At 63.8% G+C, this 14,692-nt stretch overlaps 1 protein-coding gene across 1 annotated transcript in view; it reads right to left on the reverse strand.

The window, feature by feature from the left end:
• The window catches only part of ARHGEF11 (Rho guanine nucleotide exchange factor 11), a 46,024-nt gene extending 32,169 nt beyond the window's left edge, over window positions 1–13,855 (reverse strand). Inside the window, exons 1-23 of the mRNA XM_019473181.1 lie at window positions 13,628–13,855; window positions 12,167–12,315; window positions 9,593–9,684; window positions 8,945–9,043; window positions 7,543–7,592; window positions 7,382–7,439; window positions 6,650–6,801; window positions 6,447–6,518; window positions 6,098–6,217; window positions 5,798–5,852; window positions 5,649–5,725; window positions 5,029–5,166; window positions 4,772–4,846; window positions 4,363–4,464; window positions 3,785–3,883; window positions 3,137–3,179; window positions 2,560–2,656; window positions 2,338–2,460; window positions 2,009–2,032; window positions 1,414–1,558; window positions 1,065–1,161; window positions 492–521; window positions 3–117 (exon numbers count right to left, since the gene is read on the reverse strand). Coding sequence (XP_019328726.1) covers window positions 3–117; window positions 492–521; window positions 1,065–1,161; window positions 1,414–1,558; window positions 2,009–2,032; window positions 2,338–2,460; window positions 2,560–2,656; window positions 3,137–3,179; window positions 3,785–3,883; window positions 4,363–4,464; window positions 4,772–4,846; window positions 5,029–5,166; window positions 5,649–5,725; window positions 5,798–5,852; window positions 6,098–6,217; window positions 6,447–6,518; window positions 6,650–6,801; window positions 7,382–7,439; window positions 7,543–7,592; window positions 8,945–9,043; window positions 9,593–9,684; window positions 12,167–12,315; window positions 13,628–13,855 — 2,240 coding nt within the window. The remainder of the gene's footprint in view (window positions 1–2; window positions 118–491; window positions 522–1,064; window positions 1,162–1,413; window positions 1,559–2,008; window positions 2,033–2,337; window positions 2,461–2,559; window positions 2,657–3,136; window positions 3,180–3,784; window positions 3,884–4,362; window positions 4,465–4,771; window positions 4,847–5,028; window positions 5,167–5,648; window positions 5,726–5,797; window positions 5,853–6,097; window positions 6,218–6,446; window positions 6,519–6,649; window positions 6,802–7,381; window positions 7,440–7,542; window positions 7,593–8,944; window positions 9,044–9,592; window positions 9,685–12,166; window positions 12,316–13,627) is intronic.
• Window positions 13,856–14,692: the final 837 nt, after the last annotated feature.

Below are 14,692 nucleotides of genomic sequence, written 5' to 3' on the forward strand. Positions count from 1 at the left end.
ACAGCGGGGCCTCGGGGAGGCTGCCGGTGGAGAGACGCTGGGTGCCGGGCTCCTGGCTCTCGTAATGCTGGTTGTTCTCAAAGTGCTGGATGATGTTCCTCACATTGCCGGGTTTGACTGCTGGGGCGAAAGCAAGGAAGCATCCCCTGTGAGACCGGGGCTGCGCGCGACTGGGCAGGAGGTGCTGGTGCTGCCGCCCACCCCGCGGCACCGCGGCCTCGGCCGTCTGCCCGGCAGAGCCCCGTCCAGCTTGGGCTGCGGAGGCGGCGGCGCCGGCGGGGGGGCGGCTGCCAGCTTCCTCGGGGAGATGTGCTGAGCCGGCGCCTGGGAGGGAACGGCCAGCCGCCACGGGCAGCCCTCCTCCCGGACCCCCCGGCACCCGTCCGAGCCCACCCCAACGCCCGGTGCAACAACGCTGGGGTAGCTCGGGGGGGGACAAAATAAAACTGAGCACATGAGGTGAATGGCAAACAAAAGAAGAGGCCTTTTACCTTCAACAGGGGACAAAGGGACATGAAATGCTGAAAGGGAAAACAAAAATGAGATGTCAAATCAATCCTGCATTTCAGCAGTGAAGGAGGCAAAGAGGGAACGTGTGAGCTAACGGCATGAGAACTCAAAGCAGAAGGAGAGGGAGAGGAAGGCGGGCACACACACACGTGTACACACACACACGTGTACACACACACACACACGTGTCCACACTTGCTCTCCACCACTTCAGCCCCCTCAGGTGCTGTGGCACTTTTAAGACACAGCGAGCAGCCCGTAAGCCTGCAGGATTGGGTACGAAAGATAAGGCTGGGGGGGAGAGCTCAGCTCTGCTCCCTTCCCACTCCCCTCAAAGCCATCTGGGAGCACGGACGGCTGAGACAACAGGTTTCCAACGAGCGGCTGGAGGAGAGCAGAGGGTGGCTGATGAGAAATGCCTGCTACCGGGTGAACGGGAGTCCCACGGGTGCCGAAGGCCACCCGACGGCCCCGGGCACGCAGACGGCTGCAGATCTCCTCCAAGCAGCAGGGAGGCTGGTGGGTACAGCACCCCAGAAGGTCCCGATACTCACTGCTCTGGGAGGAGATTTTGGGCTTCCCAATGTACTTGAGGATGGGGTTGCGTTTCTTGTCTTCCATGGCATCCTTGTCCTTCTTCGTGCTGCTGCTCTGTTGGGACACCCGAGAGGAGCACTGATAAAAACACGTCACCACGTGGGCCCCGAGGGTGACCCCAACCTTCACCGCGCTGGCTGAACGCCGCGGCGTGAGCCGTTGGGGAAGGGATGGGGCCAGGATCGAGCTCCGCCCTGGCGCTAAGTGGCTCTCCAAGGCACGGGGGAGACGGGGATCTCCCCGGGTTGCCTCAAAAGATCCAGCCTGGCCCCGGGGCGGAGGAGCGGCTGCCAGCAAGCCACCCACCTTCTTGGTCTTGGGGAAGAAGGGCAGCCACTTGTCCCTGTCTGGGAGGGACTGGGCCTTCTCGCTGGTGCCGGCCACCCGGGGCTCCCGGCTGCGGATGCCTGTGTGGTTCATATACGTGCTGAGGGCAAAGGCCATGGGGGAGCTGGAAGAGAGGAGAGCGTGAGGCTGGAGATCCGACACCAGGACAGGGCACCGCAGGCCAGGGGGGGGACAATGGGGGAGGCCGGGACATCCCGCGGGGCTCTGCGGGGAGAGAGGGTCCATCCAACCCCAGGCAGGAGAGGATGCCCGGGTTGGGATGCAGGGCAAGTGAGAAGGGAGGAAAGGCAAGAAGCAGTTCAAGAGGGCGAGCTGTGGCGGCAGGGGCTGGCAGGGGGCCGCACCCGGCACGCCAGGACCCCGAGGTAAGTGTTCACCCTTCCCCAGGGCCAGCCTGAGAGCCCACGGGGATACGCCTGGCACGGGGAGAGGGTGCCGGAGGCCAGCACGGGAAGGGGATGCTCCTGCGACTCCTCTCCTTTTGCCTCCTCAGCTAACAACTGTAAGGCAGTCGCATCTGGACGCGCTCCCCCTGTGCCCCGGGGCCACTCACCTCCTGTCCTCTTCATATTTTGACCTGGAGAGAGAGATGGGGAGGGATAAAAGAGCTTGTTTGGAACAGGCTCCTCTACTCAGCCCCCAGGCAGAGCGCTCGCAGCACCGAGCCCTCCATCCCACCGTGCCCCCTGCCCCTCACGGCACCCAGTGCCGGCTCCAAACTCTCCTTCCCACCTCCAACGGCAAACGTGGATCAAGCAGGATCAAGGAGCAGAGCTAAGCCTGTGTCTGATCCCCTTCCCCACATCCTCGCCCCAAATCCAGGCAGAGAAGGCGCTCCCCCACGTGCAGGGCAGGGAGCCTCCGCGGCAGCCCGGCACTCACAGTATGTCGCCCAGCTGGGCCAGCTGCTTCTCGGCCACTTGCCGCTCCTTCTGGGGGTCCCCGTCCAGGTCCAAGAGGTCGTTCTCCCCGTACAGACTCCCCAGGCCCATGGTGCGCTTTGTTCTGCGGAGGACAAGAGTCAAGGCCACGAGCCCGGGCACCAGCCACCCGCACGGGCAGGAGCCCGTCGAGCTCTGCGGGGCACCCGGGCAGCTGCGTTACCTGTAGTCCTGGATCTGCTCCTGTATCTCGGGCATCACCATCTCCTGAGCTTCAAAGAGGGCGGCTCGGACATCGTCCCCATTCCGCAGGCGAGTCTCTGGGGACGGGAGAAGAGAATCGGTGTCACCAACCATGCTCAGCATGCAAGGGAGAGCGCAAGGGATCTTCCGGCAGCCTCAGGCCCTTGGGCAGAGCAGGGCAGGCAGGGAGACCGCAGAGCCTCTCTGCTGGCCTCCCCCTGCCAGAGCGCAGCCCCCTTGCTAGTTGGTTTCCAGGATGGGACAACCCGTTTCCCAATTTGCACACCCAGGCTGAGACACCTGCCCATAACAAGACCCCCGGGACCACCGGGACCGAGCTGGGGAAGAGCTCAGGAGCCCCAGTCCCAAACCTTGGCACATGCTCTCTAAGAGGGCAACGGGCAGAGTCCCGCAGAAGTCCTTCGGGATCCTGATTTGGCATCCTAACGAACAGCCCTTGTTCAGGGCGAAGGTGCCGGTGACGCCGGCCGTGCAGACCGTGGGTGCTGCGACAGGCCCTTGGCCGCGGCAGCACGACCCAGGAGCCCCTCACTCACCGATCTCAGCCAGGAGCTGCTCAGACACTTTCACTCGGAGAGGCTGGGGAGGGAAGGCAGAACAGAAGCACAGCTCAGCACTGGCTCGCTCTCCCCGTGTAGCGAGCAGGGCTGGCAGGAGCTGGGGATACGGCGCACACGCCAGAGCCACGCTCAAGCCGGCGTGGAAGAGGGTGCCCTGCGCTCCTGCACCGTCGCCCCGTGGCAATTTCCGCAGCCGGAGAGGTGAGAGCTGGGGAATCTCGCACACCGAGCGCCCAGCACTCATCCCAGCACCCAACACCCAACCCCCTCCGAAGCAGCTCAATAGGACCCCGCTTCCTCCGAGGGGGCCCCGGGCCCCAGGAGCACTAAGGGGAGCGCCTGGAGCCCCGTCCTCGCTGCCAGGACCCTCCTCTCCTGCCTGCGCCAAGCTTCCAGGCACCGGGGCAGCTGCAGTTGTGCAACGCGTGGGTACGCGCCTTACGCAACTGCTTGCACCGATGCGGAGGAACCAGCAGCAACAAAGCAATGTCAGTGACAAAAACGCCATTAAACCCCCCCCCCCATCCCCGTGCAAGGGACACGACACCCAACGCCGGCTTTCCAGCTGATCCCCTGCAGGGACGAGGACTCCTGTGCAGGCTCACAGCCGAGTCCTGCCCTTACCGCGTTCCTGTCCAAGAAGATGTTCCAGATGTCCTTCCCCAAGACCCGGGAATCCTTGGTGGCCGTCTGCTGGCAAACGTCCGTGCATAAGTAGAAGAGCTGCAAGGAAGGGAGAGCGGAGGTGGGCAGCGAAAGAGGAGGAAGGTTTAGAAGCAGGGAAGTGAAAGGCTCAGTAAAGCGGCGCCCGTAAGGCCATGAAACAGGAAACGATCGCTGGGGTCTGGGGAGGGCAGCACCCCCCTCCCCGTGCCCCGCCTGGGAGGAAGGGGAGGAAGCGTAACCCTACGCTGTGCTTCCCCCTCACGTGCACGCACACAGCTGTGGGAACCGCGGGCTGGCAGCTGCCTGCAGCAGGCAGCCGCGGACCAGGCGGGTGCAGGCAGCTGCCTCAGCCTCAGGCAGCCTCCGGCAGAAGGGCAACGCAAGAGCTTTGCGGACGGGCTCAGCAAACCAGCACCACCCCGCGCTCACTCGGAGGAAGGGACGGTGCCAAATACGCCGTCCCGTCTGCATCCGCTCCCCCCCCCGCCCCCGGCCCTGCTTGGTGCCCGCGTCGGTGGCACCGGAGGGTCCCTTACCAGGGGGCTGGGATCTGCCTGGGAGAAGATGTAGCGCAAGAAGACCCCCAGATGCGCCGGCCGGGATTTCAGCTTGCCCAGGTCCTGGAAGAGGGAGTCGCACTGCGCGGAGAAGGGACCAGAGGAGAAAGAGCCAGTTAGGAAGGAAAGGAATCAACTCCTCCGGATCAGGCCCGTCCCACAGCTCAGCACCGGGGTAAATCTCCAGCTCCCACACCCCTTTCCTCACCCCAGCCGGGCACTCGCCTCCCCGGGACCAGCCCGTCCCTGGATGTCCCCAGGAGGATTTCTAAACGCCACCGGGTGCCAGGGCATGGGGGCCCACAAAGGGACCCCACGTGGGAGGGGGACAGCCCGGTCCCCTAAGGAGAGGGGACAAAAAGCCAAGAATACTTTGGACACCGTTAACCTCGTTATTGAAATATCCTGGGTCATAATCCTCCTCCGGCCCGATGATGAGGGGTCGTCCTGTCCGGTCTAACCCCTGCCAGGGAGAGGGGACAGAGTTAGGAGCCAGGCGCCCGGCTCTGGGGGGACGCCTTCGCCCTCCTTGCAGCACCCACCCCGCCAGCTCCCGAGGGAGGCTTGGACCACGTCTGATCGGGTCGGGCACCCATCAGATGCCCTGGCCGCGCAGCGGGACCCCCCCACCCAGCCCCAGCCCACCTGCTCGGCAGGAGGGGCGAAGGGGGTGTCGGAGCCCTGCCGGCGATGGTGCTGGAAGAGGCGGGCGGTGATGACCGGGGAGGTTCGCGGGCTGTCCAGGCCGTGGTCGGAGAGGACGGAGTTGCGGTTCAGGGAGATCTGCTCGGGACGGCAACGCAGGCGTCAGGGGACGCGGGGCGGGGGGACGGCCAGGCTCCACGCCGGGGGCTGCCGCCGCCGCTCAACCCACCCGGCAGAGGCACTCGGGGCCATCTCGAGAGCAGTTTCCAGGTCAGAGACCATAAAGGGAGACGGGCCCAGGGAACTTGGAAACCACAAAAACCCAGCAGGGCCATCAGAAAAACTTTAAGATTAGGCCCCCAAGCCAGAAACTTCGGGGTACCCTTCATTTTGGGGCAGTCATGCCAGGCTAAGCATGACAAGCCCAAGAAATTCAGAGCCAAGACCACATTACAAGAAATTCAGCTTCTTCAGATGGCAAACAAATAATTGCGATTGCAACAGCAGGTCCTCGACTCCTAAGGAGGCACGGACCCATCCATCTGGGCTTTTCTCCCCACTCCCAGGGCCCAGCAGAAGTTGGGGTGGGCTCCCCCTGGCCGCAGTAAGCCCGCTCTCACCTCGCTCACGGAGGGGAACCGCTCCGTCCCGGACTCCAACCCGCTGTCACCGTCCTGCGAGTCCAGGGAGAGGCGTCCTGGGAGCAGAGGAGAGACTGACCCGCGTGTTCAGGAGACAGGGACGGGTCTGAGCTGCCAGCACAACTCACCTTCCATCACCCTGAAACCAGCCAAGCCGGAGTCGCCGCACAGCCGCCCCGAATCCTGCAACACGAGGAGGTGTGTTGGACCGGCGGGAATTTCCCCGGCACGTGGGGACACCCGGGCGCGGGGCCAGGGACGGGCCAGCCGCAGCGGCTCCCACTGCAGCAGGTTTTGGAAACCAGGGCTGCCTCCACCGCTGTGCCCACCGCCTCAGGAGGGTCTCCCCAGGCTCCGGCCGAGCTCAGAGGGAGCCGGGAGGATGGCAGGACCCCTGAACCGGGGGTAACCCCACTAATTTCACGTACCATGGAGCCACCAGTCTCCTGGAGGATTTTGAGCTGCAGCTGGCTGACCCGCCGGCGCGCTCCCTCGATCTGCTCCTCCACCGTGGTGGCAGGGTTTCGGCTGTACACCTCGTAGAAGCGCTGAGCGGAGAGACGAGAGGGGACGGTCACACCGGCCCCCCGACCCCGTTAAGCCCCGTCCCGCCGCCCACGAGGAAAGGGGGCTGAGCAGATCGGTGGGACGATGGGCTGCAGCGTGCACAGGTCACTGTGTGCTGCAAGGGCCGGGAAGGCGGGACAGCACCGGGGCAGCACCGAGGGCTGCTCCCCTGCGGCTCCGCAGAAGAAAAGAGCCGTGCCGCCGCCGTACCTGTAACTCTGCCTCCTCCTGCCGCAGCATGTTCCGGAGAATCTGCGTCGCGTGCTTCTGGACTTCGGGGTCCTGCAATTTCGGATGGATGCAAAGAGGGCTGAGCTTTGCTTTCCTCCTGCCCACCGTGCCGGGCGGTGGGGGGACAGGGCAGGGCGGCAGCGTGGACGGCTGGGGGGGGGGAGCGCCGCGCGGTTTGCTACCTGCAGGGGCTTGGGGTCGGTGATGCGCTGCGGCGGAGGGAGCGGCGGGGGGGGGGGGGGGGGCCCTGCCATGCTCACGTCTTGCTGAGAACTGGAGAGCCCCACCGAAGGAGGGGGAGAGCCCAGGAGGGTCAGAGCGACGTAGGCACCGGCTGGAAAAATTTGGGAGTGGGAAAGGGAGGGCGAGAAAGACTTCCATTATTCACCCTCTCAACCTAAAGCATCCGATGGGCATCACAGCATCGGGGTGGGCACGTCCCTGTCCCTGTAAGCAGCGAGGCCACCTCTGCCGTGGCCGGTGCTACCCTGGCCCACCCTGCAAACACACACTGGAAGAACCGAGACAGGTTTTCCCATCTTTTCCCAAGAATCAAGACCTGCCCTTGGGTGGGATCCTGTGGCCTCCCGGGCTGGGGAGGAACGGGGTGCCCCTCTCCGCGCTGCAAGGCTCGTGACCGAGGCTGTAAACACCGATTTGTCTTTTTAGGACCCTGCTACGGGGCAGACCGTCACCCTGTGGGTACAAGAGGTGGGGGCTGGCTGCCACCAATCTCCCTAATAGCCCGATGGAAACGTGCTCCTGCACACCCACACCACCTCCTCCCGTTTTATCCGCAGCAGCCCGGGCACGATGGAGCGGGGCGGCCAAGCAGAGCAGCCGGCCGGTGGGGACCGGGGCTGCCGGTCACCCGGGGTGAGAAGGAGCCGCCGCAGCTCCCTGGCCATACTCACACTTGATTAACTTCACCACTTCGAGGTGAGAGCTGTTAGTCACCATCGTGCCGTTCACCTGGGAGAGGAGAAAGTGGGTCAGACAGGCTGGGGGAGGGAGGGGAGCGGGGCGTGCGGCCCCGCGCGGAGAAGCAGCAGGGGCGACGGCCGGGGATGCTCACCTTGACTATCCGGTCCCCCTCCTGCACGCCGGCTCTCATGGCCGCCCCCCCTGCGACACAGGGAGGAGAGACAGGCGTCAGGAGGGCCGGAGGGGCAGCAGACGGAGCCAGGGGCTCCCCTCCCGCCGGTCCCAGATCGTCCTGGCACAGCCTGTGCAGCTATCGTCCTGCCGGGGGGGGGACGGGGGACACACGGACGGACGGACACGGGGACCACCAGGCACGGTATTCCCCACGGAACAAGGCTGGCGACCAAGCCTCTGGATGCTTTACGCACAACACCCAGCGCACATTCAGCTCACAGCTCATCCAGACAAGCCCTCCTCTGCTCACCCAGCCAGTCCCCAGCCTTCTCCATCCGTCTCGGGATGGACGAGGGGGCCCCAACCTGTTATCCCACCATTCGGGTTGGCTCCGACACATCTAGAGAGCCACCGCGTGCCTGGATCCAAAGGCAGGAGTGGGGCCCAGGAAGAGCAGCACTGCTCTGCCTCCTCTCCCCCTGCCTGCTCTTTAACAAAGCTGCCGAGGTTGGAATACACGAAAAATTCGCTTTTCCTAAAGCCAAAACCAAGAGGAAAATGTTTCCATTAGGTTCAACTCCAAGCCAAGGGCCTGAGACACGGCAGCGAGCTCCGAGAGTGGAAAGTACGTCGGATTGTTCGGATTCTTTCGGCTTTAACGGCCTCGTTATTGGCAAATGAAGTGAGCGGGGAGAGGGGGGACAGGACTCTGGGCTGTCCCGCACCTGGGGACCTCATCCCCGTCCCCCCAGCCAGCCCCGGGGTGAGGGGGCCGATGCGGGGGGCTCCCCACGCAGCTCCAGTTGCAGGAGAGAGGCACTCCAGCGCTAACCTGCCCTTGAAACTCGCAGCGTTTTCCCTTTCCTATATTCTCATTTTTCCTGGCTTTCGGGCTAGAGGGGGGGAAGGGGGAGGAGGTGGGAACATCCGCTGTAAAATAAGCAGCTCATTGTCTATTTAAATTGCTGCTCCAAGCCCTGCCACCCCGCAAAGTCATTATACAGCAAAACCGGCAGCGTCTCCTGCAGCACAGCGCCAAGAGCAGCGAGCTGCTGAATCTGTGTTTACCCAGGGCTACAAAAGGGAATTCCCCACCCACCCACCGTCAGCAGCTCCCCGGGTTGTAGAAGGAGCGGGGAGAGCGCGGCGGTTTTGGGGAGCCTCCCCAAAACGCACCCCCCCAAAAACGCCTGCCTTCCCCCCAGCAGTCGTGTCCTGCCCACCGCGGCCGACGCTGTAGCGAGACCCCAAGCCAGCAACGCTTAGGAAGGAAAACCCCTTTCTCCCACGTTTTCTCAGGAGGGACGTGGCTCTGAGTGGGTGAGGGGAGCCCCGAGGCACCTCCTGCCCCCCCTGCTGCCAGCGCCGGCCCCTCTCACCTGGCCGCACCGACTGCACCAGGACGACGCGGTCCCCGCTGACGGTGAAGCCGAAGCCATGCTGGTCCTTCTGGATGATGACGCAGCGCTGCACCAGACCTGGGGAAGGAGAGGAGGGAGAATCAGTGAGGCTTCAAGCCTGGGGCGTGGGCTTGGCCTGTGGGGACCCCCCGCCGCTCTCAGGTTCAGGGGCTGCGGCTCCTGCCGGCTCTCCCGAGCCAGAGCCCGTTGCAGAGCCCCCGGAGTCAGCTACCCTGCTGCCAGACCCCAAGGGCACGGCTAATTCGCCCTCACCCTACGAGCCCCTCGTGTGATGTCCCTGCTTGGACCCCTTCTCCTGAAAACAGGGTGCCCCCGGTGAGCACGGGCAGGGTGGGAAGAGCTCCTGGCTGCGGGTAGCTGGAGCGTCATCCCTAGCCCTGCTGGGCTGCTTCACCGGCAGCCGAGGAAGGGTCCTGCCCTCCCCAGGCACGTGCAGCCTTGGCCGGGTGACTTTGGGTGCCGCGGAGGGGCACAGGAGCCCCGTCCCCAAGGGCGCTGCAAGGACTGAGGCAGGTGGCAACGTGCCACCAAGCTCCCTGGGCGGACAGGGCACTAAATGCAGTCCTCAAGTGCAAGAGAAGCAGAGGAGGGGGCGGGAAAAGCTACCTGTGGTTTCGGAGGAGTCGGAGGGCTGGCGGTGGTGCCCGGGAGACCTCCGCTCTGAAGACGAATCACCCAGGGAAGACAGGCTGCTTAACCTGCGGAGGAGGAGGAGAGGTCAAGGAGGGGGACAGCTGGATGGAGCCATCCTCCAGCCACAGCTGGGACCAGGGACAAAGCCATCCTCCGGCCACAGCTGGGACCGGGGACGGCTGGACGGAGCCATCCTCCAGCCACGGTGGGACCAGGGACGGCTGGACGGAGCCATCCTCCAGCCACGGCTCCTTCTTGGGCTTGGGAAAAACAAATGCACGGAGCTGGAAGGCGACGGCAGCCAGCACAGGCGAGTGCTGCCCGTCCCTCCAGTTGCCTGTCCCCAAACCGCCTTGGGAAAAGGCTCCTCTCCCTTCACCACCACCGGGCTCCGGGGAGAGCCCCAGAAGAGACCCCGCTCGGGGCTGGGACCCCCGCAGTCTCGCGTTTGCCGGCAGGGAGGAGCGGCGGGGGCTGCCCGGGGCGAGCGGGGCTCGGGGAGAACAGCGAAGGCAGCAGGCGAGGGGAGAGATGCATCACGCAGCGCAGACAGGACGGAGCTCGGCAGCAGGTCTTTACCAGGCTGCAATGGGGCTGATGGAAGGAGAGACACGAAGCAGCGAAGGACGGGTGACAGAAAGACAGACAGACAATGGACAGTTACTTTACGGTCCTGCCCTCTCGCTGAGCCTCGCTAGTCCTGCAGCAAGGCTTTGGATGCTGGACGGGCGCGTGGGCTGGGGCCTTCTGTGCACCAAAGGGGCGCAGCACGTCCCCTCGCTGCCGTGCTGGAAGGACTGCGATAGGAAGGGGGGGCTCGTCTCCAGCTAACGAGGGTCTGGAGAAGTCAAGGCTGGGCGGCCATCCCTGCAAACGCTGCTTGAACAAGACGGTGCCGGCGGGCTTGATGTGTGGGCAGGAGACCCACGAGCTGCGGCCAGAGGGAACAGCACGCCAGAGCAGTCCCCAGCCTTCATCCCTCCTCGGGGGCCTGACTCTGCCTCCAAAGCCAGCTCCATCCACAAAATGAGGGGTCTGGAGCGCTGCCTCCCCTTCCCCGTGCCCCTCCACGATCCCACGCCGCCCCAGGGATGAAAGCCCGGCTCCGCTGTCCTGTCTCTCCTCCTCCCAACCAAACCAGCCACAGCTCTCCCCCGTCGGGGCAGGGCCGGAGGGGTCGGAAAGCAACGGGAAGAGCGAGAAAATGAAGGTGCTCCCGGTGGGAAGAGCAGCCGGTCTCTGCCTTACACCCCGAAGGCTGCGATGAAGCGAGGGTGCAGGATGAGAGCACAAGCAGCCCCGTCCCTGACCCCGCTCACCTGGGCAGGTGAGGCTGCCTCTTGCTGCCCGGTCGGCTGCTGGGGAGGACAGAGACAGGGGCGGTGGCGGTGAGAGGTGGCACAAGGGACACCCGGAGGACAGCGGCGCGGGGAGGTGGGGGGGAAAGAGGAGACAAACAAATCAAGAGGCAGGGGTGTGACACACGACAGAGCGACAGCGCGCTTACACCCCTCGGGGAGGGTGGCGGGACCCAAAAACACCTCCCTGCGCCCGGCGCGGCCTCGCAGAGCCCGCCAGGCTCGGGGCAGGATTCGCCTTCGCCGGTGCAAATCCTCCTCCCGGTTTCACGCCTTCCTCTGGACGATGGGGAGGGGGAGGCATCGACCCTCGGCATCGCTCCTCGGCATTGCCCCCCACAGCATCGTCCCTCGGGCAGGGGGGCTGCCTGGAGGCAGGCCGGGGGAAGCACAGGGGGGGTGTCTCCTGGGCAAGCATCCCCCCTGGCAAGCCCCAACCTGCCTAAAATAACATCCGCAGCGAACCCAGCCCGGTTTCATTAGAGGACCACGAAGCCGGGCAAGACTCTCAGCCCTTCGTGGCGGGGCCGAGCAAGAGGGTATCCCCCCCAAAACCGCCCCACGGGGATGCAAAGTCGGAGCCCGCAGCGGCCTAAACCCAACAGTCTCGCTGCCGTAGCTGGCTCCCGAGGCGCAACAGCTCCCCGGCTCCTTCCCCTCTCCAGGAGATAAATATTAGGAAAACAACTTCATTTAAGGTTGCCTGGACAATCTTAATCCAGACCCGATCTGCACAACCATTATGCCTCTCATTTACTCAATTACGACCCCTGCCTTGCTTGCTGAAGTGGGGGATAAACCAGGACCTTGGCGCGAAGGAGCTCGGGCACGGTCGCAGCCCGGGACGGGGGCTGCGGAAGGGGGACACACGGCCGAAACGTCCCCAACGGCTTCCCCGGGAGCTGGGGGCGGGAATGGGACCGGTCCCCCCCCTGTTTCAGAAGCAATCCAGGGTGAGGACCGGCACGGTTGTCGGTCCAAGGGTAGGCGCAGGATTAACCCCGCGGGATTACCCGGCAGCCAGGCGGAGGGCGCTCGGGGCAGGTCAGACCTGCCGCTTATCCGGGCCAAGGAAGGATCGGCTCCTCTTTCCGCATCACCCCGGACGCCAGGACTTAAGGCCCTGCTACGCAGCGGGACAGTCCTTAAGCCCCTTCGTTAGGGGAAGCTCCCCGGCGCCCGACGGTACCGGGACCACACGCGGCTGAGCCCCCAGCCCAGCCAGGAGCCACCAGTCCGACACCAGTCCCCCACGGGGAGGTGCCAACCCCGCGCCCGTGGCGGGAGCCCGTTTCCATCCCGCTCGAAGGAGCCGGGCCAGCGCTGGCTTATTGCCGTCTAAAAGAGTAGTTTAATTCGGCTTTGCATAAGCTCCTTCCTAATTGACTTACGGAGAGCCAAAACATGCCATTTTAAACCAAACGCTGCCAGCTCGACGGAGGCCTGACCCCGGAGCCAGGGCAGCTCCTTTCGGTGCCCTGAAAGACCAGCCCTCCGGTTTTCCTAAAAATTGGAACTCCGGAACCCTTGCACGATGCCCGAATCCTGCAACCGCCCTTGACTCACCCAGTCCCAGCGCTGGTGCCAGCCTCCGAACCGGCACCTGCAGCCACATCCTACGCGCTACCCTCAAGAGGTTTCCGCTCTGAGGTTATTTTCCCCGATTTTGGCTACTTTCAGTTAAATGACGGCTATTTGCTTTTCACGAACGCACGACGGGAGCGAGACGCTCTGCCTAGCCCGCCTGCAACGGGGGCAGGATGGAAGAGGGCAGCGCGGCGGGGAGCGAGGGGAGGGCACGCCGGGCGTCCCGGCGAGAGGCGCCCAGCCAGGCGGAGGTAGGGACAAGCCAAGGGAAAAAAAAAAAAAAAATGGAAAAACGAGGAGGAAAATAAAATCATCGCGCACGCTAAAGAGCAAAGCACGGCACAGGCGCTGCCACCTTGGGAGCCCCCGCAGAGCAAACGCCACAATTAAAAGATTAAGAGAGGAACAGGATCAAATCCTCAAAGCGGGTCAGCCTCCAGCCGGAGCTTTGCAAAACGCTCTCTCCGAGACCGGGAGCTTTATTTATTTTTTTCCCCTTCCCAGGTCTCCAAACGGCTGCTCCCTGCGATCCCAGCTCCGGGGAAGAGAAAACGTTTTGCCAACAGCCGGAGCCCGCGCCGGCACGCCTGGAAACCCGCTGCCTTTTGAGGTGAGCGGGGAGGCAGGTGGGGCCAGCGCCGGCCTGTCAGCAGGAAAAGTTGCAAAGAAATAGAAATAGATAAAGAAAAAAGGAAAAAAAACCCCAAACCCCAACAAAAAACCAACTTGAAAAGGGAAATCAGTGCCTTGGTGGGATGCCTCTTGCAATTGAGTCATTGCTTCCACCGCAGCCCGACGATACGGTCTGCGCTGCTGGTAGCACCAGGATTACCCGACATCTCCCGTGCCAAACCCTGCCGCCGGCCGCTCTCCCGGCCCACAGCCCCGCAGACGGTTTCACGTACTGGTATTCTGGGGACAGGAAGGAAGGAAGGAATTTCAGCTAAAAAAAAAAAAAAAAAGAAAAAAGAAAAAAAGAAAAATGATTCAGCTTCCTCCCCTTCCCCCTCCCCGCGGCACGGCAGAGGGAAAACGCGTTGGCCCGGCTGCGTCCAGCCCCGACGCTCCTCTCGCTGGAGCGGCTCCAGCCTTGCAGCGGAAAGCCGGCCGGGCCGAGGATGCGCATCTCCCGGGGAACATCCCTCCGCATCCCGCCTCGGGAGCGGGCTGGGTCTCCCCCCCCCCCCGGGGACGCTTGCTGCTTCTCGCTGGGGACGGCTGCAGGGGACGGAAAAGCCGCCCGCCGCTCCTGCTCGGCGGCCGACCCATCGACTGCTGCACGATGACGCATCGGGGAAGCTTGTAATTATGCGTCTGCGTCTAAGTTTGCACGGCGAGGCAGATTTAAAACCTTGCTAGGGTGTTGCTAGCAAATGAAAGAAAGAGGAGGGGGGGGGAAACCCACATCATTTCTCGACATTTTTGGCCGCCTGCAGACGCAGCTTGCGATGACACCCCCCGTCCCCGAGGAGATCCGGCACGTCAGAGCCCGCGTGAAGTGCGGGACGAGAGCAGCCCTCCGGGGACTTTTGGCCGGTGTCGGATCAAGAGCCCGGTGCCTCCATCCCCGCCGTGCCGACCCCGGCGCGTTTGCAGGCTGCGACCCAGCTCCTTCTTCCCGGCGGCAGAGCCGGGACCGCCAGCGCGCTGCCAACCCCAGGGGTTCGGCAGGGCCGGGGCCGCACCGCCGGCAACGCGGCGGCCAGACGAGATCCGGCGCGTCCCCGTGGCACGCAGGCTACATGCGACTGCCAAGCCACCCTGCAGCTGCTGCCCGGCCGCCCGCAAATCCACGAGGCTGGAGTCATCCCGGATCCATCTGGGGTTTATGCAGCAAAGCTTTTCCCTCCCCTCTCTCTCTCTCTCTCTCTCTTTCCCTCTCCCCCCGCTTATTTTTTTATTTTTTTTTTTTTCCAAGGCAGAAAAGCAAAGCAAAGCCTCAGCCCTCAGGAGGCGGCTGGTAACAAATTTCATGTTGCAAATCAGATGCAAAGTCCCGTGTACACGCCACAGCAAACTGAATTTAAAGCCCCGGATTCCTCCAGCAACTTCGTTGCAGCAGACAGGGGATTCTGCAAAAGCTTTGCTTAAATTAAGACTTTTAATTAAATGGAGGGGGGGGGGGGGG

The sequence above is a fragment of the Aptenodytes forsteri genome, unplaced genomic scaffold (assembly GCF_000699145.1).
Source record: "Aptenodytes forsteri isolate BGI_AS27 unplaced genomic scaffold, ASM69914v1 Scaffold454, whole genome shotgun sequence".
In the NCBI taxonomy this organism is placed as follows: domain Eukaryota; kingdom Metazoa; phylum Chordata; class Aves; order Sphenisciformes; family Spheniscidae; genus Aptenodytes; species Aptenodytes forsteri.